Below are 25,353 nucleotides of genomic sequence, written 5' to 3'. Positions count from 1 at the left end.
ATGTTGCCATTCATTTGTATAACAACATATTATAGATAATATGTGTTTTCTCTCCATCATCAAATCAAAGTGTTGAATTATACAGTGAAATATGGAGACTGCAATTTCTTAAAATTATTTTAAAGTAATTTAAAAGCAACACTTTGCCAACTTTTTGTGATGTTAGGATATTTTTTGTACTTTGGATTTGGAATTTCTCTTATTCTTGTTCTTGCCTCAGTAAATTCAAATCCGCTCTTTGACATACAGTATGCAGATGATGACAGTTCAGCTCTACTCATGGCTCCACCTACTCCCATGTGACCTAGTGTCAGGGTGAGGCTCTGGGTGCACTTGTTTCCGTGGGTTCAACAGCTACACAGGACCAGGAGGCCAAGGCTTGAACGGAGGGAGAAGGTGCAGTGTTTCTGGAGCCATGGACTACCAACAGAAACTGGCTGAAAAGCTCACCATTCTCAATGAGAGAGGGAATGGGGTGCTAATACGCATGAACTACATTAAGAAGGTGAGGGAGATTTATAGAGGCAAGCGGTCAAACAGAAACTACAAATAAGGAACTTGACTTCTATCTCATATGCCTGGTAATTGTGTGTTTGTCTAGTTATTACACAACCAAATATACATGTAAGAATAAACACATCTCTACAGAGTTATTCACCACTGGCGAATTAACTAAAATTCAGTCATATTTAGAATTGTACACATTAATTTCTGCTTTCAGTTTCCATACAACTGTTGAAAGGGAACAAGAGCCTAACTGCACAGATAAAGATCTACATTTTTGTACCTTCAATACAAAGAAGAATGACTTTATAAACGTGTTAAAGCACTTTGTAATGCACAAAAGTACTGCAGAGTCTTAAAAGGATGCAAACCACCAATGAAAAAAAAAGCACTGTAATGTTTCTCAAAGTCAAGATCCTCTCCAGGAGCTGTAACTCAAAGTGCAGTTATGAAATGATGTCAGATAACAACAGTTAACAACTGTTAACAAAAGTGGTCTGTGTGTATACTGGCTTGCTAGAATAGGCAGCACTGCCTTCCCACTGCAACTGAGGTTATTTCTCCACAGAGGAAGTGCAAACAGGAAGTCAGTTTGAGCTGTCAGTCACCTCAAATTTCAGTTATTTTGAACTGCATGCTGTGAAACGCACTCACCAGAAAAGAAGCAAATAAGACTATTAAAATATATGATGAAAGAATCGGAGAACAAGTATTATAAGTTGACTCCAGCGAGAGTACGATTGTTTCATTTTGACCAGCCAAACATTTGTGGATGTGACACCAGGAAATGAAACTCCCCTCATGAGAAAATAGAATATGTTTTGTCTAGTGCCCCTCTTTCTTTAAGCCTATATGAGCATGTGTACACACGTACATTATGAATGCATTTATCAGGCGGTGAAGTGAAAGAGCGGTCTCGTTTTAAAACCTTGCCCAGTGAGGATTTGCTGCATCCTCTATTGTCAGCTTCTAAACAGCCCCACTGGAGCAGTTTGATGCTAACTATCCCGTTCAAGGTCACATTCAGGGTGGTGCTGAGGGAGGTGGGGAGCACATTATTACTCACTCTGCCCACAATTTTTCCACCTTGTCGGAGGATTCGGTGTCTTTCTTCTAACAAGCCTGACTTTCTAACCATTGGCTGAAAAAAACACAATGAAATCTTGTCAGGAGAACCCGCAGAGCATGATAACAGGCATGAAAATGTGTCCAAATCAAAGTCTTAACTGCCAGAAACCTCAACTGAGACACAACAGAGCCCTGGTGCAGCTGATCTCACCACATCCTCACATCTGTATTATTCCCTGACTTCTGTTTCAGACCTGTGCAGACCCGAAGATGCGGCCATCCATCCTGACTGATAAAGGCATGGAGGCTGCCATCAAGTACATCAACAAGAAATTTCCCAACATCGACTTCAGAGGAAACATTGTAAGTGTGACAGCACCCTTTCTGCAAGCTTCAGGGTCTCTTTCCACCTCACTTACTACACATGAGCGTGCTTGTACGTATTTTTCATGTTTTGTTTTTTTCGGATTATGACATTATTATTTTGGAAGGTTGGCACGGAAATGTTTGTTTGTGCTCAGCCAGTAAATGCTTATTGTGTGATCCACTGGAAACATTAAGGCATTATTCCATGTTTTGACAGGTTTCACCACTAAAAAACTACTATCTTCTGATCTCAAGACAACAAATGTGTTATTATGGGACTGTAAAACAACTGATTGTGATAACAAAGCATGATATTTTCTGTATAACATGTGCGTTATCAGTATGTTTGTTTGTGTCACGAACTTTTGCACATGGCTCACAGGCAGAATGACTTCAAGAAATTGATTAAGTGTCTCATTATATCTGACCAAGTAATGAAACGTTCTCTTTATTGTTTATTGCAGCAAAATTTGACCAGCATACAGCGACAGAAATCTGAAGTTTTTGCAGCCACAACAAGCTACTACGACTCTTTCCTGGATGTCATAGAGTTCAGGGTGATTGCCGCCTTTCTCTTCTTTCTCCTCAAGTTTTAAATTTCAGCTTTGCTTTGTTGACAATGTGACAAGGACTTGCTGAGCATAAAAACAGCCGAGCAAGAAACAGAAGCATGACAGCTGTCTACATTAACAAATACTGGAAAACAATGAAAATGAAAAATAAATATGCATTAACACAAATCTGATAATAGAGAACAGTGATGGCTTTGGGGGTGTTCTCTCCATCTTTCTCTCTGCTTCCATCTGCACTGCTTTTCTTTTAGACATTTTGGTTTTACAGACTAAATTTACATATAGAGTGGTTTATTCTGGTGTAGAAAAATAATCGATTTATTCCAAATATCAGTTAGCTCACTGCGGTTTAGTGCACTTTGTTGCACCTCCCTCCGCATTATTCCTGCGATGGAGGTTGCAGCCAGGCCAAAGCATCATCTGTATTTGTAAGATTGAGAATAACTCAATCATGATGTTAGAGAAATATGCAAATGTCTAATGATTATTAGGCCACAGGAATCTCATGAAAGTCATAAAGCATTAGGAAGTCACAAATGAGGCTTAACATGATTTGAATGCTGCTGTGTTGTTTTGGTGTTGTCTAACCCGATCCCTCTCTGTTCTTCATTCAGGACCACGTTTATGAGCTGCTGAACACCATAGATGCTTGCCAGTGCTTCTTTGATATCGTGAGTATTTACTCTGGGGCTTGTAATTGTTTTAAGTCAGGGAAAACTCTGAAGTTGTGCACAGCATCTGCTGATCTGACAAGCTCCCACTCATTTCTCCTCTTGTTTCTTCATTCTGCCAGTGCTGCTACTATGCTGTTTACTCCTTCCTGCTACATCCTGCAGGTTGTGTTTTCTCTCCTCCCGCCCACAGCCTCCTCCTGCTCAGTTTGTCAGGATTTTTTTTATTATCATAATTAAAGTGGCACCTCTTGTCTTGTCCATTATGTATGTCCCACTGTATATTTCAGTGATCTGTGTCTCCTGTGAGCTGATCTGCACACTAAATGTGGACATCTTACTCTCAGGATCTTGCAATGCTTGGATTTATTTGGGGAAAGTCTCTCAGCACAGGGCACTTTTTCTTTCAAACTTAACTGCTGTTCCATTTGTTGCAATAAATACTGTTCCAAACACTCAGATTTTTGCTAAAATATGGCAAAATATAAGTCCTCCGTGCATGGTCAACCACTTCTCTCTGTCAATGTGGAAAAAACAACCTTTTTACTGCTACGTTACAAGCCTGCAGGGAGTGTGTGTGCTTTTAATGGTCAAAAGATTTTAGCTTACCTCCATAAATATGTGTATGCTGACAGTCAGAGAATGCAAAATGTTGCTTTTTTCAACCAAAAAAACCCCTAAATATAGATTTTCTAGATTGTTAGATTTCATGCAGACTGAAAGTGAATAACTGGACAATAATTGTGTTTTTTATGGTCCTTTTATGTCCACTGTATTCTGTAATATGTTCTAGTGAGACTGATGTAGTTTCAGGGGGCTGCTAGTTTCCGAGCCACTGACTTGACTGCACTAAAATTTTGATTCCAGGCGATCAACTTTGACTTCACCAAGAACTACCTGGATCTGATCGTCACCTACACGTCTGTCATCATAACGCTCTCTCGCATCGATGACAAGAAGGCGCTGGTTGGCATGTTCAACTGTGCCCATGAGATGACCAATGGGAGCAGGTGAGACGGCATGGACCTGCTTCCTGGATGCTGAGGCGGCATCATAGACAGAGCACGAAGTAATCTGATGGAAGGATGGATGTGTCAAGACATGCTTGAGTCAACAAAGGGCTGCAGCTTTCGCGCTACGACAAACACTTCATTTAAGTGCTTTAATTGATGCCATTCTAAGTTTACACATCCATCAATCCAACAATTTTTTTTTATAATTAATAACTAATTAGACTTTTAATTGCCACAGACATCAACAGGCCACTGCTAACCTTTTCTGAGTGCCGAGTGGCATTTTGACATTTTGTGTCTGCCCACTTTGCATGACATTTATTTACAAACCAAAAAAACACAGAATGGTTATCTCAATTTGAGACATCTGCAGGGAACACAAACACATACATTTTAATGTCATATTTGACTTGCACAACACACACAGCTCTGGCCCCTTGCGAGGGAAACAGTCTCAGCTCTTCATTAATTCAGCTGGCCAAAAATAAAGCTGTATAAAATTATGGAATTTATGAAATCAGAGACTGTTATTCATCACTAAAATCCCTGTAGGTCATGTTAGACTGGCACAGCATTGGCCATAGCGTGTTATTATAATGTCTGACGCCTTTTCTTTCTTCTTGTCCCTGCATTGATTAATTGAATACTGTAATGAATCTTGCAGTGATCCCTCCTACCCACGGCTCGGCCAGATGTTTTTGGAGTATGAGCATCCTTGGAAGAAGCTCACGGAGGAGTTTGGCCCTCACACAAGGGTGAGCTCAGTGTGTCTCTGTTTATGTACAGTACAAAGCTACATGAACAGTGACTGATTTGCTTTGATTGAAAGGTGGATGGTGGCTAACGATATTTTTTGTTTATGTTCATATTTAAACACTGAACTTACTAAATGATACACACTTTTGTTTTGTCTTGTCACCCAACTACACTGAAGGGTACAGGTACTGTATGGCCACCCATACATTACACCCTTATGTGACTGTTGAACGTCTCATTCCAAAACCATTATCGTTAATGTGCTCCGCTGTTTACGCAGGCTTTCCATACAATTTTGGGACCTGGCTGCAGGCATTTTCCCCATTCAGCCACAAGACCATTAACACACTATTGTTTAAAATATTACTGCATACTGTAGAATTAAGACTTCCTATTATTGGAACTGAGGGGTCTGGTCCAAACCATGAAAAAAAAAAGCCAACAGTGCACAAATGTATGTGGAGATTACAGATTACATTTGTATTTTCAGTGTGCTTAACGCATGAATAACACAATAAAATGCAAATTATACAGTAATAATAAAAATGATTTATCTCTTTAATTTACTTCTTCAACACTGGCAGTTACACCGCTCTGTGTGGTGGATCATAAAATTTGCCTGTGTGCAAAAGAATTAAACCACAGCTTTTGAGCCTCCAAAGTGTTTTTGCTGTAATTCGGAGTGAAGTGTTGCCATCCCTCTGCATCTCTGTCATTTTGCCTCTGCTTCTCCCCAGCTTCCTCACTTTTCCTTTCCTTCCCTGTCCCTCTTCTAGTCTGTGACGGCGGCGTTGCTGTCTCTGAAGATGGTCTACCCACGCAGGAACCTGCCAGCAGAGCAGTGGCGGAGCGCCCAGCTCCTCAGCCTGCTCAGTGCTCCAGCTGCCATGCTGGACCCAGCCTGCTGCGACACTGTGAGTCAACCCTCCTGTCACCTCTCCTCTTGTATTTATCTCTGACAGAAGGAAAAAGAGGGCGGAAGGGCAGTCGTGTCTAAAATATGGTTTTTCCTTGTGATGTCAGACACATAAATGAGAGAAGGTGTCGTAGCCAAAAGATGTAATAACAGTGCATGTATTGTCTTGCAGGTCAGGGACAGTCCCAAACATCAGTAGCTCTGTGTCCCATTTTCCTTGCCGTCCCATTATGGAGCTATCATTTAGAAAATGATTTATTTTACTGTGTTTTGACCTCTCTGCTCCACCCTGATCTTTTATTTCTACCAGTCTCCCTTTTCTGCACAGTTCGGGTCTCTGTCACCCTCTCTGCTGTCTTCAGACACGACCATTACGGCCCCTTTGATGGAATATTATGGTCCCTGTTGTCCGTGGCTTCCTCATAAATGAACCACTAGCACAGCCAAGAAAGAGACCTCCAGGCAACATTTTCTTATGAAAAGATACAGTATATTTCAAAGCAAATGACAGACACCCATTTAAAGTCTACAGAGAATGCTTACAGATCTCTGGAGCTGTGTTATAATATGTTGATTTTTGCCACATTTAGATTAGATTTAGATATAGATTTATTTGTCCTGCTGCAAGGAAAATTGTTTCCACCCTCCGTACAACGTCAGAGTACACAAATACATCAAACTGGAGAGAATACATCAAATTTGACAGCTACATAGACGAATCCCACACAACATCAGAGTACCTCACAGTACACAAACACATCAAACCAGTCAGAATAGATCAAATTTGACAAATACATATATGAATCCCACACCATACACCCACAACCAGTCCATTCTCAAACTTTTCATACACAAACTCAGGCGCATTACAGTCTGGATGTGCTGTTCAGCTCGTTATGGCAGAGGGGACAAAACTCCTGCTGAACTTCACAAAGGTCAGTTTATTCTCCGGGGGTGACGCTGAGATATTTGTGGCTCTCCACCTTTTTCAACAGCTTCGCCATTGATGCTGATGGGGGTGTGGGTGGGGTTAGAGACTGACCTGCGTGTACTGGAGGAGTTGAAGACCAGTTCCTTTGTTTTGGAGACATTTAACTGCAAGTGACTGTGCATACACCACTGTGTGAGATGGGAGATGGAGTCACGGTAGCATGCAGCCGAGTTGTTATCGCTTAGTGCTGCGTGTACTGCAGTGTCGACAGAGTATTTGAAGTATGTGATGATGGGTGAGGGGCTGACACAGTCATTGATATAGAGGGTAAACAGGAAGGGGCTCAGGACACAACCCTGTGGGGCTCCGGTGTTGGTTGTTGTAGTGCCCACTCTAACAGATTGTGGTCTGTCACTGAGGACGCTGTGTACCCAGTGGATGGGAGGATAGTCAGTATTTCCAGGATGAAATAACACTGTGCATCACATACGGAGGTTTTTCTATCTCCAAAAATGAATGATGTTGCTTCTAAGATGGAATGAGAATAGAGGAGCAATGAAGATACTGATGGCTGCCATGTAGTTTAACTGACAGGGTGATTTTACCTCCTCATAAGTTTAGTACATGCAAGGCTGTGGTGAATGTGTCTGAAGTGGCAGTTCATCAGCTTGTTTTTCACCACAGATGGCATGTGAATATCTGTCTATGGAGGTGATGGAGCGGTGGATCATTAGTAAGTATTACTCATCCTCAGTGACAACATCCTCTTATACAAATATATAAACATTATGCAGCTACAGTATGCTGTATTTAAATATCACTGCCTGCAGCATTTGTCCTGTTGTGGATTGAGCACATTTCAGACACTCTAACATCCTTCACATGCATGAATTCAACATATTGAAAGTTTGACATGTGAGACAAAATCAAAACCTCAGACCAAAGGTTTTTTGGCAATAATCCCAATCAATAACTGTGTTAATAATATATGCAGCATTGAGGTGTCAGCCTCACAGACTGTAGCGTAAATCTTGCTGACTGTGCTCCTTGTAGTCGGCTTCCTGTTGTGTCACACCAGCCTGAATACAAACCAGGCCTCCCAGGAGCTGTGGAAGATGGCTCTGAGGAGCGGCCTCTACCTCACCCTCACCAGAGATGAGGTACTCAACATACACAAGGTCTCCGAGGACCTCTTCGACAACATCAAGGGGTACGTAGGCCGTGCTGTCACAGTGTTCTCTCTCCACATGGTGAGAAATAGTCCTAGCTGAAGAATAAAAGTTTTAATAGCATGAGGATAGGCAATGGCTGCAAGATAAAGTGCCTTCCCAGTTCAGACAGTTAGAATGAACTAAAGCCATTCTCACATCACTGCCCAAGGTTAAAGAGTCCTGAACTGATGAAGACGTCTCGTTTGGGTCTTTGGTTGCTCATTAATTCTAGATATGGAGAGCTGGTATGAGGCGGTGTCGGATTCTTTACAGATAGCTAACAATTAGCTATGAGTTTTCAGGGGAATAAGTATACACAGCATCAGATTGCTAATAACAGCTAAAGGCATCCATCCAATTAGAAAGACTGTGAATGTATTTATGAAAATGTGCAATAAAGAAAATTGCATCAGTTGTGAAAAATGCTCTTAAAACAATCATCTGACAACAGGAAATTGCAAAATATTAACAAGATTGAGGGTTTTAGTGTCTCAGTGTCTTTATATCTGGAGAATAAGAGCATGGATTAGAGATTAAAAATTACAGAGAAAAAGGAGTGAGGGTGATATGATACACAGTATAGACTAGAGATTAGAGGACAGCACTTACTGATTACACTGTATTTGTATTTCTTCACAAGTTGAAAACTGATTCCACTGCAAAGTTATGACATTTCCATTTCCAGACCACTGGGATCAATCTATTTATGACTGCTTTCATTTTTTAAAGTCTTAATGAGCTTCTTATTGCATTTGTTTATTATTTTCTTCATTCTTATCAGATACAGCAAGCGAGTTGCAGACATCAAAGAATGCCGTGAGCATGCTTTAGTCCACAGGTGAGACTGGCAGGAAATAAGCAAAGTTTTTCCACTTTTCTGTCATAAATATTCATTGATTTACTTGGAAATGAGCTGTGAGAACCAAATGTCCATGTCCATTTGCTGTGTTATTACCAGTGGAGCTATGCACAGAGAGAGGAGGCACTTTCTGAGAGGAGCAATGAAGGAATTATTTAAAGTTCTGGAGGATGAACCTGGCCTTCTGGGACCAAAGGTAGAAGTGAATTAATGACCATAACAGCACAGCATGAGGAATTTAAATCATCTCATTACTGCAAGTTATATGACCCCAATCCCAAAAAAGTTGGGACGCTGTGTAAAATGTAAATAAAGCAGAATGCAATCATGTGCGAATGAACTGTGTTTTACAAACTGCTCCTGAGTCCATGTACTAATATCGTTTATCCAATCATGTGTTCACGAAGTGGTGAACCTCGCTCCATCATCGCTTGTGAACAGCTGAGCCTTTCTAGGATGCCCCTTTCATACCCAATCATGATACTATCACCTGTTACCAATGAGCCTGATTACCTGTGCAATGTGAAACAGGTGTTTTGGAGCATTTCACATCTTTCCCAGTCTTTAGTTGCTCCTGTCCCAACTTGTTTGAAACGTGTTGTTGCATCAAATTCAGAATAAGCAGATATTTACAAAAATCAATGAATAATTAAATAATATTAAATATATTGTCTTTGTACTGTTTTCAGTTGAATATATGTCAAAAATGTTTCTGCATCCTGTTTTATATTTTACACAGAGTCACAACTGTTTTGGAATCAGGTTATAGGTCCAAAGTGAAATTCTTGTCTTATCTTTGATCCTGCCCACATCTTGGGCTCTGGGGAATATTTGGACAGCAGGAGGGAATTGAATGACCCTTCATTTCATAGTAATCGTGGCTTTTTTAATCACAGCCGACTCTTTCTTCTCTTTTCTGTGTGCCAATCAAATCCCCAAGGCCCTGTTTGTCTTCATGGCTCTGTCGTTCTCCCGTGACGAGGTCCTGTGGCTCGTCAGGCACTCTGAGAATATGCCAAAGATAAAGACGCCTGAGGACTACGTCGACAAGTAGGTCATAGGTGCAGAGGACGTAAACCACTGTGTCATATTAATGCACAAAAATCTGGCAGCTTGCGAGGTCTCCCTCCCTGCAACGCCACGCTCAAGATGTCGCTCACCAGTGCAGCAGCCATGTACAAATCTTAATAAAAAAAGGGAATGTTTTCGGTGTTAATTTGCTTTTTCTGTTTTTCCAGTCAGATGGCAGAGCTGCTGTTCCACATGGAGAAGCTAAAAGGTCTGATGAAAAAGTACATCCAAGTGGTTCAGCGCTACCATGTCCAGTACTTGGCACAGTTTGATGCCTTGGTTCTTAATGACACCATACAGGTACCTGTAGATAACACAAGCATATGTGTGTGTGTGTGTGTGTGTGTGTGTGTGTGTGTGACTATGCAGTTAGAGATGCAACATAAAATCTTGTGCATTTTTCTCTCAACTGAGGAGCAGAAAGTGTCAGAATGGGGAAACACAACATTTCTTTCCCACTGAATGCATCCATTATACTGTTCTTCAGCATACATTCACAAACCATTTTCTCCTCTGCAGAACATGCATGTGTGTCCAGAAGAGGAGTCAGTCCTGATGACTTCTTTTGTCTCAACCCTGTCTGCTCTGTCAATCAAACAAGGTAATCACAACCAAATACAGCAGATCATCTTAGCTTCTGTGCACCGGGTATTTTTCTCTGTTGCAACAGGAGAAATTTGATTTGAATAATGACAGATTCAGTTTTACTCTGCAGTGGAAAACAAAGAGGAGTTTGACTTCAGAGCACTCAGACTGGACTGGTTGAGATTGCAGGTAGGTTTGTTGCACATATCAAGTATCTCCCAGTATGAACTTATCAATGTAAAGCTCTGTGAATGCCGCCCTATGATTGTCTTTGTGTTCTGTTTTAGGCCTACACAAGTGTGAACAAGGCCCCTCTTTCAATAAAGGACTACACTGACTTGGCAAAGGTGATGAACTTGATCCAGTTTCACACCAGGATGGTGGACAGCATGGAAGAACTTCTGCAGGAGACGTCTGAAGTGTCCATACTCGGGTCAGTTTCTTCTCTTCTTGTCTCGTCTCGTCTCTTCTCTCCTTTCTCGCTGACATTGTTGACGTTTTGTTTCCCAGCTTCTACCCTCGTGTCTTTGAGAAGATGTTTAGCCAGAGCAGTGAGGAGATGACCATGAAGCGTTACCTCATGGCCTTCCCGTCTGCCTGTTCTCACTTCAACCACTGTGCGCACCCGCTGTGCCCAGAAGAGGTCAGTGTTCAGTCATTTGCTGACCAAGCTATTAATCATGAGAGGCAGGGGTTACACTCTGCTTTAAGTTTGACTACTAGCACTTTTATATCACCAGATGCCTCGTGAAAGCATTTTCTTCGTGCATGACAACTTTTTGGACTTTTGACTATAGTTTCCGATACTGAGATATTCTTTGCTAGAAAACCACCGTCAAGTAAAGTTATACCTGCTGTTTGAAAGTGCCAGTTTAAAGCAGTTCCTGTTTTAGTAAACAGGGAACTAAATATCAGCAGATAAATTAAGGGGGGAACTATCCCTCTTACTTCTGTCTGTGTCCGTGTGTGTTCAGGGATGTATTGTTCTGTGCCTGTGTACACGCGTAACGGTGTCTTCTGTCATTGTGTGTATGTGCACACTCACACATAATGCACTCGTTTGTGTGTGTAGATAGAGGCACTGGAGAAGAGGAGTCTGCGCCTGTGTGTGACCTTCCTGGAGCAGATAGCCAAGCTGACCAGCAGTGTTGTGTTGGAGATATGTGCTGAGCAGTGGAACCTCCAAGAACAGGTGGAAGTCTGAGTCTGTTTCAGGTTTTTTTAAAAAGTTAATTATCTAGCGCAGATTGATTCTGCCAAACTCCGTATCCAGATATAATCACACTAGTCACAGCTTGGCGTCAGTGGATTTAAGGGGAGGCAGAGGACAGGACTTGAGAATCTGAGTGAAGTGATAGGACAGGTCTAAAACTCTGGAGTTGATTAATGCGGTGTTGTTTCTCTAATCCCTCGAGGAAAATATGACGAAAGTGTTTATTTTGGGAGAGCTCGCAATGTGAATGCAAAACTCTCCTGTTTGTCTTTGAGCATGTTGCCCAACATCAGATGGGCTGAATTCTCCCTCTCTCTCTCTCTCTCTCTCTCTCTCTCTCTCCCTCTCTCCCTCTCTCTCTCTCTCTCTTTCTTCCCCCCCTTCTCCACATCCAACTCTTTCCACTTGATAACCCCTTAGTTGCAGCCCAAGCACGCTGCCGAGACCATCAGCGCAGCTCGTCACAGAAAGCAAAAGAAGCCGGTGCCAAAGAAAGGAGAGGTCCAGAAAGAGAAGCCAGGCACTGAAAGCCTGAGGAAAGACCGGACCGTCACCACCAAGTCAGCTTTTCTCCTTCTTTCTCTGATTATTCCCATCACTTTCTCTGCTTCTCTCACTTTGCCCGATCCTCCAGTAATCATGCTGACTTGGCAGAAGTTTAGAAAAGTGTGTGTAATGAGTACATCCCTGATTTCTGGAGACATGCAGCATTATCAACAGCACTCACTCAGGTCACGAAGCAGTTAAATAAAGAACTGACAGCAAAGGTGACAATTAGGTTAATGTTGATCATGTTGGTTGGAATATTTTAATATCCTTTGACAGTTTCAAATGATTTCCTTCACTTCATGACACATTTCTTGCCGTAAGTTATCAGGAAGACAGGATTAAAATGCCCTCGCCTGCAAGGCATTATTTGTCCTGAACTTTATTACCCTTCAAGTTGACTGAGTCAGAGTTGACACATTATAAATCAAGCTATGAAGAAAAGCACTAAAGTGCCTCAAAGTATTTAAAAAAAGAGGACTTTTACTGGCAGCACATTTTATGTTTGCGTTTTCATCATTTTGATCATATCCTCAATTTAGCTACAGTTAGAAAGCTCACTAATTAAGTCTGAAGAGTTGTAATTCTGTCTCCCTCCCTCCTCTCAGCTTTCCTCCCCAGTGCCTCAGTTTGGAGATGTTTTTACAATTCTCCAACATGTTTATTACCTTATTTGTCTGAGAAGAGCATATCCATACCACAGTCATTGTCAAAATATTTGTCCTAAGTTACTCAGACTTGCATCCTCCCTTCTCTCTCTCTCTCTCTCTCTCTCTCCCTCGTCTCCTAGTGTGGACAAGATGCATCTGATGCTGACAGAGCTCTGCTCCTGCTACAGCCTCTGCACTGACTTTATTGTCTTCGACCACATCGTCATTCCAACAGAGTTCCTCCTTTCGCATCTGGAGGCACGCCTCTCTGAGTACGCTGCATGGGGATGGGGGCATAATTATATTTGTCTTAATAAATCATGTCATGGGTCCTGAAGGTGTATCAACAGTCCCTGAGGTGACATTTCCAATTTTTCCTTCCACTAAAGGTTTCTGTGCTCAGTAGAAACTGTCCCATGTGCGTATGCCACTTCAGCAGCTCCACAATTACTGTCAGAAATATCCTACTTAGTGACAGGAGCACCCGCATGCACGGTGAAAGGAACATTTTGTCCCTGTAATATTTAACAGTGAGTAAATGTGCTGTACAATTGTACCTCAGTGTACCAACATAATGGCATCATTTCCCCATTTTATACTGCTGACTTTATGTCCAAACTCACTGCTTGAATGCTCGCATACGTCCTGTCCAATGGGCTGACGTCCGTGCTGAAGAGGCTGCAGAAACACTCTTACCAGGATGTGACAGAGTACTTGGCAAAATGTAAAAAAAAAAAAAAAGCCAAAACATGCTACATTTTCTCCAAATTGTCACTTATTCCCACTTTTGCACTCAGTCCTCCTGACAATTAGGAAATCATTTGGATCTTGCCTCTTGTGAAATGTCTCCTCCATCACTGTAATGAACCCTGCTGTGCTGATTCCTCCGTGTCAGGCTGTCTTGCACCCGCTTAAAAGTCTGAGAAGAGATCCATCATGTCGCTCCCTTGCTCTGTGTCATTTCAGTGCTAACTGTTATTTAGATTAGGGATTGGTACCAGGGCAACCTAATGTTTCTGTGTATATGCTCTGCTTAGTCTCCTTGTCTTAGCTGATGATTATCTCCCCTGTCACCCTAAAATTAGCGCCCTTTGAGTAGCAGCACGCTCACAGTGATTGGTTCTTCCATGGCCAAAATTGTAAATACAGTCTAGTCAGGGAGAGAAAGAGAGATAATGCATGGCTTTGACACAAAACAAATAAAATTGGAGTGGAGCCCTGGAGCAGTGAATGTGCTGACCTAATGAGAGTATAGTACCATGCAGCCATGGCTCGTTTAACCAGTTTTAAGGTTCCATCTGTTGGCCCTCGGTCCACTGTGGCTTTGTGATAACTGACGTTGGTTAAACATGTTTCTCCAGGATCATCGTGAGAATGGCCAATTACAACCAGACCACCCAGGAGATAACGCGTCCTTCTGAGCTCCTGGCGGGGTTAAGAGCCTATACAGCCAGCCTGCACAGCCTCTCCAGCTACATCAGTGTGGACGTCACCCGGCTGGTGAAGAACGTCCTGCTGCAGCAGACGCAGCCACTGGACTCGCGTGGAGGGAAGACCATTACAACCCTCTACACAAACTGGTGTGTGTAATATATAGGTGGATCTACTGTACACTGCATGCAAGTGCCCTTTTACAATACATATGTAAATATATATTGTTTAATTGACTTTCATCGCAGCCATCACACACAGAAGCGTGCAGGAAGTGTCATGCATGCATGTAGCACTGCAAGATGCACACACAAGTACATCCTCTTGGTTTCTCGTTTCCTGTCTTTGTCTCTCACTTTCTCTTTCTTCAATTCAAACATCTGTTGTGTAAAAGCTGAGGAAGTTTTGTTTAATTTGCTCTTTTTTTTTGCATCTCAGGTTCCTGGAGAGTCTCTTGCGTCAGGCCAGCAACGCCCTCATCATTCACTGTCCGACGATGCAATGTTTTGTCAACCAGACTCTGGAGAGCGAGCCAAGTTTCAGAGCAGAGGAGTATTCAGATGTATCAGGTCGGCCCCTAGAGCCTAATTACAGTCATTTAATCTGTAGCATGAGTCAATATGTCAATATGAACCTTAAGTTACATCCCTCAGTATATCTGGATAAATGCACACAGCTCTAATAACAAAGTTAGTGTTGCTGCTTTTTACACTTTTCGGTATTGTTACCTCTGTCTTTCACTAAAGGATAAAGGATGAATAACACAAAGCTTTCATTGTATTTTGCATTGTAGGATGACAGTCATCAGTGACATGCAGAGTTTAGTATCCATAGCAACAACGCTAACTTTTCTAAATTCATGTATTTAAGCTCCTGCGAAGTACAGATAATTTTAGTTGTGTGGGTGTAATCTGAGAAAAGTTTGCCCAACACATGTTTTGCTCAGAGAATGTTTGCATGACAAGAGCAAAAAGGCATCAGTGAGGAAGACGTGTTTTCCTCCATTTCACTTTGTGCAGACACGTGGTCTTGGACTTGACAGCATCATAAAGTTCACCTGCACTCTTCGGTTTTAATGATCACGGTCCCACAGATCCAAGGGATGACTCACTCTTTTCAAACGGCACAACGTGCACATCTCGTTCACTCTGGTGACATCACCTGCAGAAGGAGAATTATTGCTCGGGAGGATGTGGAGCTTGTTATTGTGGCGGTGTTTTCTTTCACACTGCCTGTCACTGAGTTTTTCCTGACACTGCCTGGCTAATGTAAAGTTCAGTAATGCTTATCATCTCGCCCGCTCTGCTGCCTCGTAACTATTCCAGCATCACTTGTCTCTCCTCCACACAGCCTCTCTTTGCAACACCACGCTACCTTGTAGGAGCAGCGTACGTCCTTGACTGTATTAGGGCTATATTCACTCCCCTACTGACCTAGGCTCATGCACACACCAGCAAATCTGAACATTACACACACCTACACTCTGAGATGCATTCATAAGGCATGCACACGCAGTACCTTGGAGACCACAGCACTTCAAACGCCCCCTCACAACGTCATCATCGTTGTCTATATTTACTCTGTAGTGAGGTATCTGCCTGCCTCACAGTGACTCACTCGCCCATCCATTAACCACCTCCAATTTTAACCACACACATCCTTATCCATCTATATTCAGGAAGAGATGTTGAGCTGAGTGAAAGGTCTAATCGCTGCAGTGGTCTGTCTATCACTGATTCAGCTACACTCACAAACCAAATTTAATCTGTGCCCTTGTTTTTGTGGTAGAGTGGCAGAAAGTCAAGCTTTCTGTCAGATTCACGTAAAACCACCTCACTGGAAACAAACAGTACATGTCCACTTGAGCCTGGTTCCTGTTGTGCATTTTTTGTAAACATGTTTGGCTGCTTGACATCAACATCAATTTCACCTTCTCTTGATCCCTCATCTAGCTCCAATCACGATGCTTAAATTATTCATATCACCTTCTGAACAGAGCTGCAGGCCCTGGCGGAGCTAATTGGTCCATATGGCCTGAAGTTTCTGAGTGAGAACCTGATGTGGCACATCACCTCTCAAGTCTGTGAACTAAAGGTACGGAATGACGCGAAAGGCGAAGATCAGTGAGGAGACGTTACAAAGGTGCAATAACATCAGAGGAAATGTAGCTGAGAAAAAGAGTAAGGCATTATGAATGTGTCTTACAGTCGAATGAAAAAATACATTGGAATGAATTTGCACAATTCCTCATTAAGTAGGCGAATGTGTGCATCTAGAAGCATTTTTGTGCTTCAGAGTTCCCCTTTATGTTGTAAACCTGTGCTCCTCTTATAGAACACTTCATCCCCACATACAAGAAACCAGTTAGTGCTGTTGTACTATGTCAGACTGCCCACTTAGACACCTATGACTGAAGTGAGGAGCTGCAGGTCTGCAGCTCTGAACCTACTGAGAAACAGATCTGTCACAGCTGTGACCTCTCTCCCTTATGACTCCCACCTGCAGATGGTTTTATCACTTATTTCACCTCCTTTTCTTCTGTCAGAAACTGGTGACTGAGAATATGGACATCCTGGTACAGATGAAGAACAACTTTGATAAGCCTGAGGAAATGACCACTCTTAAAAAGAAGCTGACAGGTGAGAAGTGGAGAGGGGAATGTGGGAAGAGATCAGAGGAGGACATGTGAAGGAAGATATGGGGCATTGAAAATAAAGGAATAGATAAGAGGTGTTGAAAAAGGAAGACAGGAAGAGGGAGCGTGACGACAGAGAGAAGAGGAACGATAGCAAGAAACGTCGGAGGAGTAGATCTACGACACGCAGTGTTGTATTAAGGGACACTGATTTACTGCTTCACAGCCTCTGATCCGTTTCATATGCACTTCTAGGTGGCGAGAACATGCTGAAGAGGATGACCATCATCGGGGTGATCCTGTCCTTCAGATCAATGACACAGGACTGTCTGAAAGACGTGAGTCTTGTTTTGACAAACGAGCAAACTACTACTTATTTTCTTAAAAAATAAAGACTTAGTGAATGGCAGGTTGCTGTCCAATCAACTTAATGATCAATTGGACACACATTTTTCAAATCAAAAAATCAAAAAGGTGCTTCATAAATATAAATATGAGCACTGGTTCCATGCGCTGCTGATTATTTCTTATATAAAGCTGGAAAAAGGGTCTTTCTTCAGTAATATTGTGTCACATGATCCTCCAATGTAGATCCTGCTGAAGCATTGCCCGTACCTCATGGGACCCCTTATGTGCCTGAGAGACTTCATCTCAGCTGAAGATGACATCAAGGTAAACCACAGCTCTCATACCACTTCACAGCGACACTGTAAAAAAAAAAAAAAAAGGCCTCCATACATTAAATCCCACAGAGGAACTGAAATGCAAAAATTAAGCTTTCACTGTGAATGAACCTGCTGTCACAGTTTATCAACAGTATATTAATGTATTAACGGTTTATTTTCACAGGGACAACTTATTGCGGGAGAATATTATTGTATTTCCATTCATCCAAATGCATTTATATTTGAGTCTTTGGGGAAATGACCAATCAGAGGTTAAGAATGCAGAATATACTGTAGCACAATGTGTGGCAGAACGTCATTTATTTAGATACGAGAAAGTGCCCAACAGCAGATCTGAGTGGGAGAGTTGCAGAGAAACACATTTTTTATATTCTCTAGTACCAGCCAAATTAAATTCTTTATCTCCCTCTGGAGCAATCTGTGTGACTCATGAACTCCCCCCTCCTTTACTTACGTCTGGCCTCTGAGTGAGGCATGACAGCCGTGCCACAGCCGGGGCCAGGATAACCCCAAAGACGTCAGCAGCCCGCTCATGCCTCCGTGAGAGAGACTCTGATCGCCGCTCCAGCTCTGCACTCAAAACCACATCAGTGGAAACATTCTGCCCAGACTGGCCAGCCATGCATGAAACCAGAACGAAGATCAAAACCTGTGTGTCAAGACAAAGACACCCAACACTGATTTAGTGTCACTCCTTAGAGATTATGCAGTATGTCACTTATGTGGCTGCTATAAAATGCAAAGCATAGATCAGCATCCTACCGGCTGAGTTTTTGTGGTGTTTCTCAGCACGGGGCGAAAAAAAATGATGAAAATTTAAATCGTGCATTAAATTGAAATTGTCCTTCATGATGGCTTTATGCCGCTCTTTGCTGCAGAACGTCTGTCTCAGCTGCACTTGCTTTAATGCTTTCTGACCTTCCAGGTGACTCTAAACATTTTCGAGCTGGCCTCAGCGGCAGGGTTGGCGTGCGATATAGATCCAGGCCTCGTCACAGCCATCAGCAGCACGCAGACAGGTAACATTACAACTAGATGTGCCTCTTCTGTAGACGGTGGGCTCTTATGGCTTAGTCATCAGGAATGTTTCATTTTCAGATAACACGTCAGTTGATGAGGAGTACAAGTTGTCCTGTCTGCTGCTGGTCTACATCGCTGTGTGCCTGCCTACCTTGGCCCTGGACCCAAACTCTTCGTACGGCCGAGAGCATGGAGGTGCATATTCATTCATTCATTCACTTCCAGCTGCTACAAACTGCTTGACAGTAATTAGTCTCCAGACAGTCCTCTACCAAATCCTAATCACTGCTTCTTCCAGCCATTACTTACCAGCTGCTGATAGTGTCTAAAAGAGGTACTCCGCCCTGGAACACAAGGCTTATTAGCATCTCTGTGTATCATACTTTCCAGTCTGACTGACGTGGTCTGAAGCAAAGTATGCTGGTTAATGAGAAACACGTTTCTGTTGAGAGACTTTTGTTTACAGATAACTCCAGCTGACGTGCATCGATACAGTTACTCTTGGCATGTGGCCCTGCTGACCCTAACCGCTTGGCTCCGAGCCCGGACCGCAACATTAAGGGCAGCAAATAGCCGAGATTTCTATCAAAGCACAGGGTGGCGTTTGTCTCAGATTATTTTCTTTGTCTCTATTTTCCACCGGCGTGTTTGAAATAGATTTACCCTGTGAGAGGTTACGGATCATTAAGTGCATTTTTTCTAATTGTCGGACCACGGAAACATCCTCTGTGTGGCTAAAGTTTTAGGACAAGCTTTTCCATTCTTTCTGTCTTTCAGTATTGAATTTTGTGTTTTTATTTTCTCAGGCCACAAAAACAACATCCACTGTTTAGCTACAGCGATCAACCAGCTGGCTGCTGCCATGTTCACTGTTCAGAGCAGGAACATCGAGCAGCACCTCAAAGAGTTTCTCCTGGTGAGTGCAAACGTGTTACTGAGTTTCTTACCTTTCAGTTCAAGGAAAGGTAAATTAATACAGTGGTCTGTAGGGGTCCAAACTAGGGGTCGCAAGCTGAAGATGAAATTAGAAAATCTATTTTTATAGTCTTTTATTTTCCAGTGAAACGCTGAATAGCTTTACTTCTTGAAGCCTCTAAAAATTAAAAAAGAAGCCTTTGAAAGGACAATCACTCTTCAATTGAACCGTGCCTGTGACGAGGGGTTTAAAGTAGACATTGGTTCATATTGTAGAGAAAACAGAATGGTTCAGGGGCACTGATTTAACAACTGTTTCACATAAAACACTGTAATTGGAGAAAAACGCTCATTGGAATAGGTATATGACGAGAGATAGATGCTCTGTGCCACACTACTCTGACAATATTTCAGTTTAAAAGCTTTCTCAAGACTCTGCCAACCTTTGCCCCAGTTGAGGTCAAGTCCACCAGTGTAAAAATGTTCCAGTTGTTTGATCTGCCCCGTTTTTACTGTTGTTCCGCAGATGGCCTCCTCCACTCTGCTTCAGCTGGGACAGGACGTGGAAAGAATGGAGAGCAAAAACCGAGAGTCCATCTACCTGCTCCTACACATGGTAGGCTAGTACAATATTAATCATGTATATTCAAATTTACAATAATGCATTAGAGGATTTATAAATTGACAAATGGAAAACCTTCATTAATTGAGGTTTTTCTTTTTACAATAAGCCATCACGCCTGCAGTGTCTTCTGTAATGACTTATTCCTTATCTTTAAAGCACTACTAAATGAATGATTAGCAATAAAGTCATTAAAGACATCTTATAAACCCTTTACAATAAGTGTGCATATTTAAAAGTGGAACTAAAATGTCAAATAAATGAAGAGGGCTTTTTTCTATATTAAGAATACACAAATCTTTGCACACATTAAAGTCAAGTAAGTGCAGAATAAATGGTATTAAGAAAAAACTTCATCAAATCCTCAACGTACTGTATATTACAGTAACTCAATGGGAAATCATTGCTATGCAAATGTATTACAAATATAAGACTATTCTATTCAATATTTTTATATTGTCAACAAATCCCATGAAAATACCAAAACTAGCAATGACCTGATGACCTGAATTCATAAGATTTTGCGTGATAGACCCCAGCTTGAGTTTGAAGCCCACCCTGCAGCCATAAATACTCACTAGGACACCAAATGTGTATTAATCCACCGCTGAAAAAAGTCCCCTGCAATACACTGTTTTCTCCTGTTTGAGTTATGTTTTTATTTTTTAGATTAAACAATATGTTAGATTTTGAATGGACTTGAAGCAGACAGGTGTTTGTCTTTTAATCAGACTGTTAACAGTAAGAAAACATTGAATAAATACTCCAGTTTTCTCCTGTTTAACGCTTTCAACACTGATTCACTCAGATCGTGGAGGAATCTCCGTTCCTGACCCAGGACATGCTGGAGAGCTGCTTCCCGTTTGTTCTGCTCCGAAATGCCTACAGAGAGGTGTACAAGTCCTTCATCGTCACTCTGGGCTGAAGACTTTGTTATGCACTTTTAATTTGACTTAATTTATACAAGATGCTGTTTAACTGTGTGTGCATGTTTTGTTTTCATAACCAGTCAGTACAGGTCTGTACATTCACAGCAGGTTAACTATGGCCTTGGATGTTTTTCATCTCAGCTAGTGTTGATAATGCTTCCTGTGAGTCAGCCCTTCTTGTGCCCACATTACATTTTACGGTAGACTTGCTTTTATGGTGCTTATCTGCCAGTATTATCGCGTAGACTTCCGACTGCTGTGTTATTACTAACATCACCTTATAATTACAATAATTGAAATGCAAATCAGACATATCCTCTAACATCCTTTTTATATCTTACACAACGGTGCCAGACACCACGAGTGCCACGACATAAAGAAAATACGTTTTTTAATATGTCCTGAATCAAAGCGCATTTATTGAGATTTTTAATAGATTGTTGTATTAATAGTTGGGGTAAAACATTTTCCATGAATAAAGACGATATTAATATGCTGCTTGTTTTCTTTTTGGTCTATATTCAACAACTGTCCCTTGTCTATTCCAGTCCGTCCTCCACCCGCGATAACCTCCCATCCTTCCTCCCTGGATGAGAGCCTCGTCCTCTTCGTTTTTCATGTACAATTTAAATGATGCACTCCAGTTTTGCAGAGCCGAAAGTGCTTGTTGCTAATTTTAGACGCCCCTTTCGTGATTTTATTTTGCAGCCAGCACTGTCCTTCTCCTCTTCCTTTTCCCTTTTTCGTCTGTCTCCTCCCTTCTCACCCTATTCTGCAGCTATATCTGCTTGGTTACCACACTGGAGATATGGATGTTCACATCCGTTCTCATCCTGTGTGTGTGTGTGTGTGTGTGTGTGTGTGTGTGTGTGTGTGTGTGTGTGTGTGTGTATGTGTGTGTGAAGGGACCCAGCCTTCTCACAAGAGCACAAGAGGTTCAATTCCCACTACAGGCAACACTTGCGTGAATACACAGATGAGCATTCATACATAAACAAATGACAGATCTTAAAACAACACATCACCACATCACATACTTAATGCAAAAATCACAAACACAATTACACAGCATGAGTGTGAGTGTTTGTTTATGAAAGGTAAAAGTCATGCAGACCAAAAAAAAAACAACAAAAAAACACGACAAGCCTTAATGAGATATTCATAATGTGCCATTGAGGGAATAAAATAGTTAAGAAAAAGTCAAAAATAAGACCCAGTTGGTAAAAAGATTCATTTATAATTTCTGCTACGTGCAGAGTGAACAGCCAGATATCAGTGGGGAGGTTCGCTCATTGTTATTTCATCATGCTTTCCATTAGGCACCAAACAGACTTGTAAGCTGCCTCTTTCTTGTGAGATCCTTCATGCTTCTTTCATTTCTTATTACTGTTATAGATTTTATGGGATTTTTTTCCCTTACCTGCTCACTATTTAGAATTTAAAAGCATCATTTAAACTATTTATAACGTAGTTGTTAGCAGATTTAAGTGTTTATATTCCTCCTGTAGGCACCCATAAGTGCAGGCTGGTGTATAAACAGATAATATTGCAGCAAGTTGTGTAGGGCCCCGCAAATTACACAAGGTCCCCATCAACCCCTCCCGTCTCGTGGCCTGTGAACATCCACTCATACGTGCTTACCTGAAAAGAAACTCACACTTTCCGGCAGCAGCCTGTGTGGAGACCAGTCCAGACAATACATGGGCCTGATGGCACTCCTGTTAGGTGCACATCATGTGAAAACAAGACAATGACTGGCTCACAAGTCAGGTAGGAGGGCCCCTTAGCAGAATGCTTCAGGACCCAAAGATGTCAGCACAGACTCTGTTCAAGCAATGCGTGTAAGTGAACTATTCCCTTGCAGCTCCACAGTGCATCCTGTCCCGAGACACTGAGGACAGTTAATGGTGGAAACTCTGGTCCCGATATAAAGACTCTCTGCTGATTGTGTTGGTGACGCTGAGCTCCTCTCCTACTGACACCAAGGATTACACACACACACACACACGCTGTACACGCTGTACACTGTACACAGTATACATACAAAACTAGATCTGAGAGTGTAAACACAGAGCAGCGTAGATTAAACATAAACTACAGCACTATATACACACATTCAAACAGAACAGAAGACAATCACACACGCTGGATTTATAGTAACAAACAGAAGCACGAGCTCATTCTGTGGCTCTTTAAAGCTTTCATTCACACTCATGGTCTTCAGCAGCGTTCAGAGATCATGACACCGACTTGCAAGATACACAGAGATGCTGATAGACATCTCAGTCTTGTCACATGGGGGACCACACTGGAACGGTAAGACTGCCTCTCATAGTTTATTTTTTTCTTACTCAACACTTATCACGTGCAGACATAAAACAATCATCATATCTGTAAATCTACTGGTTGGACAATTTTCAGTAACATTCTCGGGCTGCTGCAGAAAGGTTAGATTTGTTTATTCAGTGAACGGTGTGTTGTGCATGAGGTGATTTGTGTTTGGGATGTTGTCTTCTCACATTCAGTTCAATGATCTGAATTTACAGTTTGAGTCCAAATGGCATGGAAACAAAAATGCAACAGATTTTTTCACTGATCTCACTGGACTCATTGTCTATATATGTGTGAATTACAAAAAATAATATTGGAAAAACTGAGCAATGTAGTGCACTGCACTGATGTAGTATTTGAACATTAAAGGGTCAATTCGCTCAAATTATCAAGCATGCACATATTTTAGAGCTAAATGCATGTTTAGAGCTAAATTCTGACAATACCATCGTAACATGCTCACAGCGTCACCATGTTCATAGTCTCAGTTTAGCATGTTAGCATGCTAATAGTTCAAGGTCATATTTTGACCTGATGATGGGCTCAGAGGAAAATTCTAGGGATCACCAAAGTTATTACAATTCATCTTGCAAATGAGTCTCGTCTGTGAGGCTGTGAATGCTAATGTCAGGATGCTAACATGCTTGCAACAACATGAAAGTGTTATAGCATGGTTATTATCTTAATTTAGCATGTTAGCGTGCTAACATTTGCGCAAATTAGCACAAAGCACAGACTGAGGCTGCAGGTTTTGCAGATGTTTCATCATAAAATAACTGGAGTGGGTTGAAAGCCCACTGAGTCTCATACAGATGCTAAAGTTTACTTTGTGTGTCAGTATGAGACGCTGAGGAGCGTGAAAAAAATGACGGTACTTGATGCACTGGGAATGAGACCGGGCTCCAACTGAAGTGGATCTGCTGGACAAATAAATATCTTGACCTGATGATTCATTCTGACGGGAACATGAATATGTGGTCATGTGTGAGACATTTCACTACAAAACCAACAGTACTGACGTCAGGGTGGAGGTCAAGGATCATCAAAGACAGTAAGATTTGTCCTCTGGGGATCATGAACGTCTATGCAAAAGCTCACAACAATCCAACCTGTAGTGGTTGAGATACTTCGGTCTCGGTCAAAGTGGTGGTCCGAGTGATTGGCGCAGTCGTCAGTAGGGTCAGTCGTTAGTGTTCAGGGACTTTTTCTTTGGAAAAACGAGTTCCAGTGAAAACTGTATTCTGTCCCTAGAGAGATTACACTATAAGTTTAAATGTGACTTCTCATTGCTGTGAGCACCACAGAAACAAAATTCCATCCACATACTATTGGGGTGGTGGCAGAAAACTCAAATAAATAAACTAAAACTATTTGCGTAGTGAAATACTACAGGAAGTGAGACAATATGCCTCTCAGAATTGGGATGAATCAACCCTTTAATCAAACCCAGATGGTCGACTGGGTGTGAGGTTCATCCCAGAGACCAGAGGAACCTGAGATAATAAACTTTTCACCCGCTGACCAGCGTATTCACTCAAAAACCCTTTGACTGGGTAAAATCTTTTTGATTCCGCTGTCGGAAAAACAAAAACGACCACTCTGTGCCCCTCAGCACCCTCAGCCTCTTGAACATCTCGTTCCCATGCAGACACACACACATTTCGATGTGATTTATGGTGCCACAAAGTCAGATTTCTCTCTCTTAAGTGTAGAGCTTGTGAGTAATCATTGGCTCAGGTCTCTGAGTGGACGGAGGGAGATCAGAGGGTGTACGTTCGTCATCATCAGAGGGAGAGAGAGGATGACGGACGAATGGAGGAAAGCAAAACAGTGCAAAGCAAAAGCACACAAA

The 25,353-nt window shown here is 41.9% G+C and overlaps 1 protein-coding gene across 1 annotated transcript; it reads left to right on the top strand.

The window, feature by feature from the left end:
- Nucleotides 1–333: 333 nt before the first annotated feature.
- nckap1l (NCK associated protein 1 like) lies at nt 334–21,666 on the top strand. Its single transcript, XM_076739866.1, has 31 exons — nt 334–505; nt 1,825–1,935; nt 2,403–2,495; nt 3,125–3,181; nt 4,049–4,191; nt 4,859–4,949; nt 5,727–5,864; nt 7,482–7,530; nt 7,851–8,007; nt 8,790–8,846; nt 8,967–9,063; nt 9,808–9,917; nt 10,106–10,238; nt 10,458–10,539; nt 10,654–10,712; nt 10,811–10,956; nt 11,034–11,166; nt 11,596–11,715; nt 12,157–12,296; nt 13,073–13,204; nt 14,294–14,512; nt 14,802–14,932; nt 16,360–16,457; nt 16,909–17,002; nt 17,254–17,336; nt 17,590–17,670; nt 18,610–18,703; nt 18,783–18,899; nt 19,511–19,620; nt 20,146–20,235; nt 21,050–21,666. Exons 1-31 carry the CDS (start codon nt 416–418, stop codon nt 21,164–21,166), a joined length of 3,372 nt encoding a protein of 1,123 aa, XP_076595981.1. The 5' UTR covers nt 334–415; the 3' UTR covers nt 21,167–21,666.
- The last annotated feature ends 3,687 nt before the right edge of the window (nt 21,667–25,353 follow it).

This window comes from Chaetodon auriga, chromosome 2 (assembly GCF_051107435.1).
Source record: "Chaetodon auriga isolate fChaAug3 chromosome 2, fChaAug3.hap1, whole genome shotgun sequence".
NCBI lineage: Eukaryota > Metazoa > Chordata > Actinopteri > Chaetodontiformes > Chaetodontidae > Chaetodon > Chaetodon auriga.
This window is presented reverse-complemented; position numbering and strand designations above follow the sequence as displayed.

Bases quoted from the DNA above. Each gene is read 5' to 3' on its own strand.
- nckap1l (XM_076739866.1), top strand. From the start codon at position 416: ATGGACTACCAACAGAAACTGGCTGAAAAGCTCACCATTCTCAATGAG. The intron at 1,936-2,402 runs GTAAGTGTGACA...TGTTTATTGCAG, and splicing joins TCGACTTCAGAGGAAACATT to CAAAATTTGACCAGCATACA. The intron at 17,671-18,609 runs GTAAACCACAGC...CTGACCTTCCAG, and splicing joins CAGCTGAAGATGACATCAAG to GTGACTCTAAACATTTTCGA.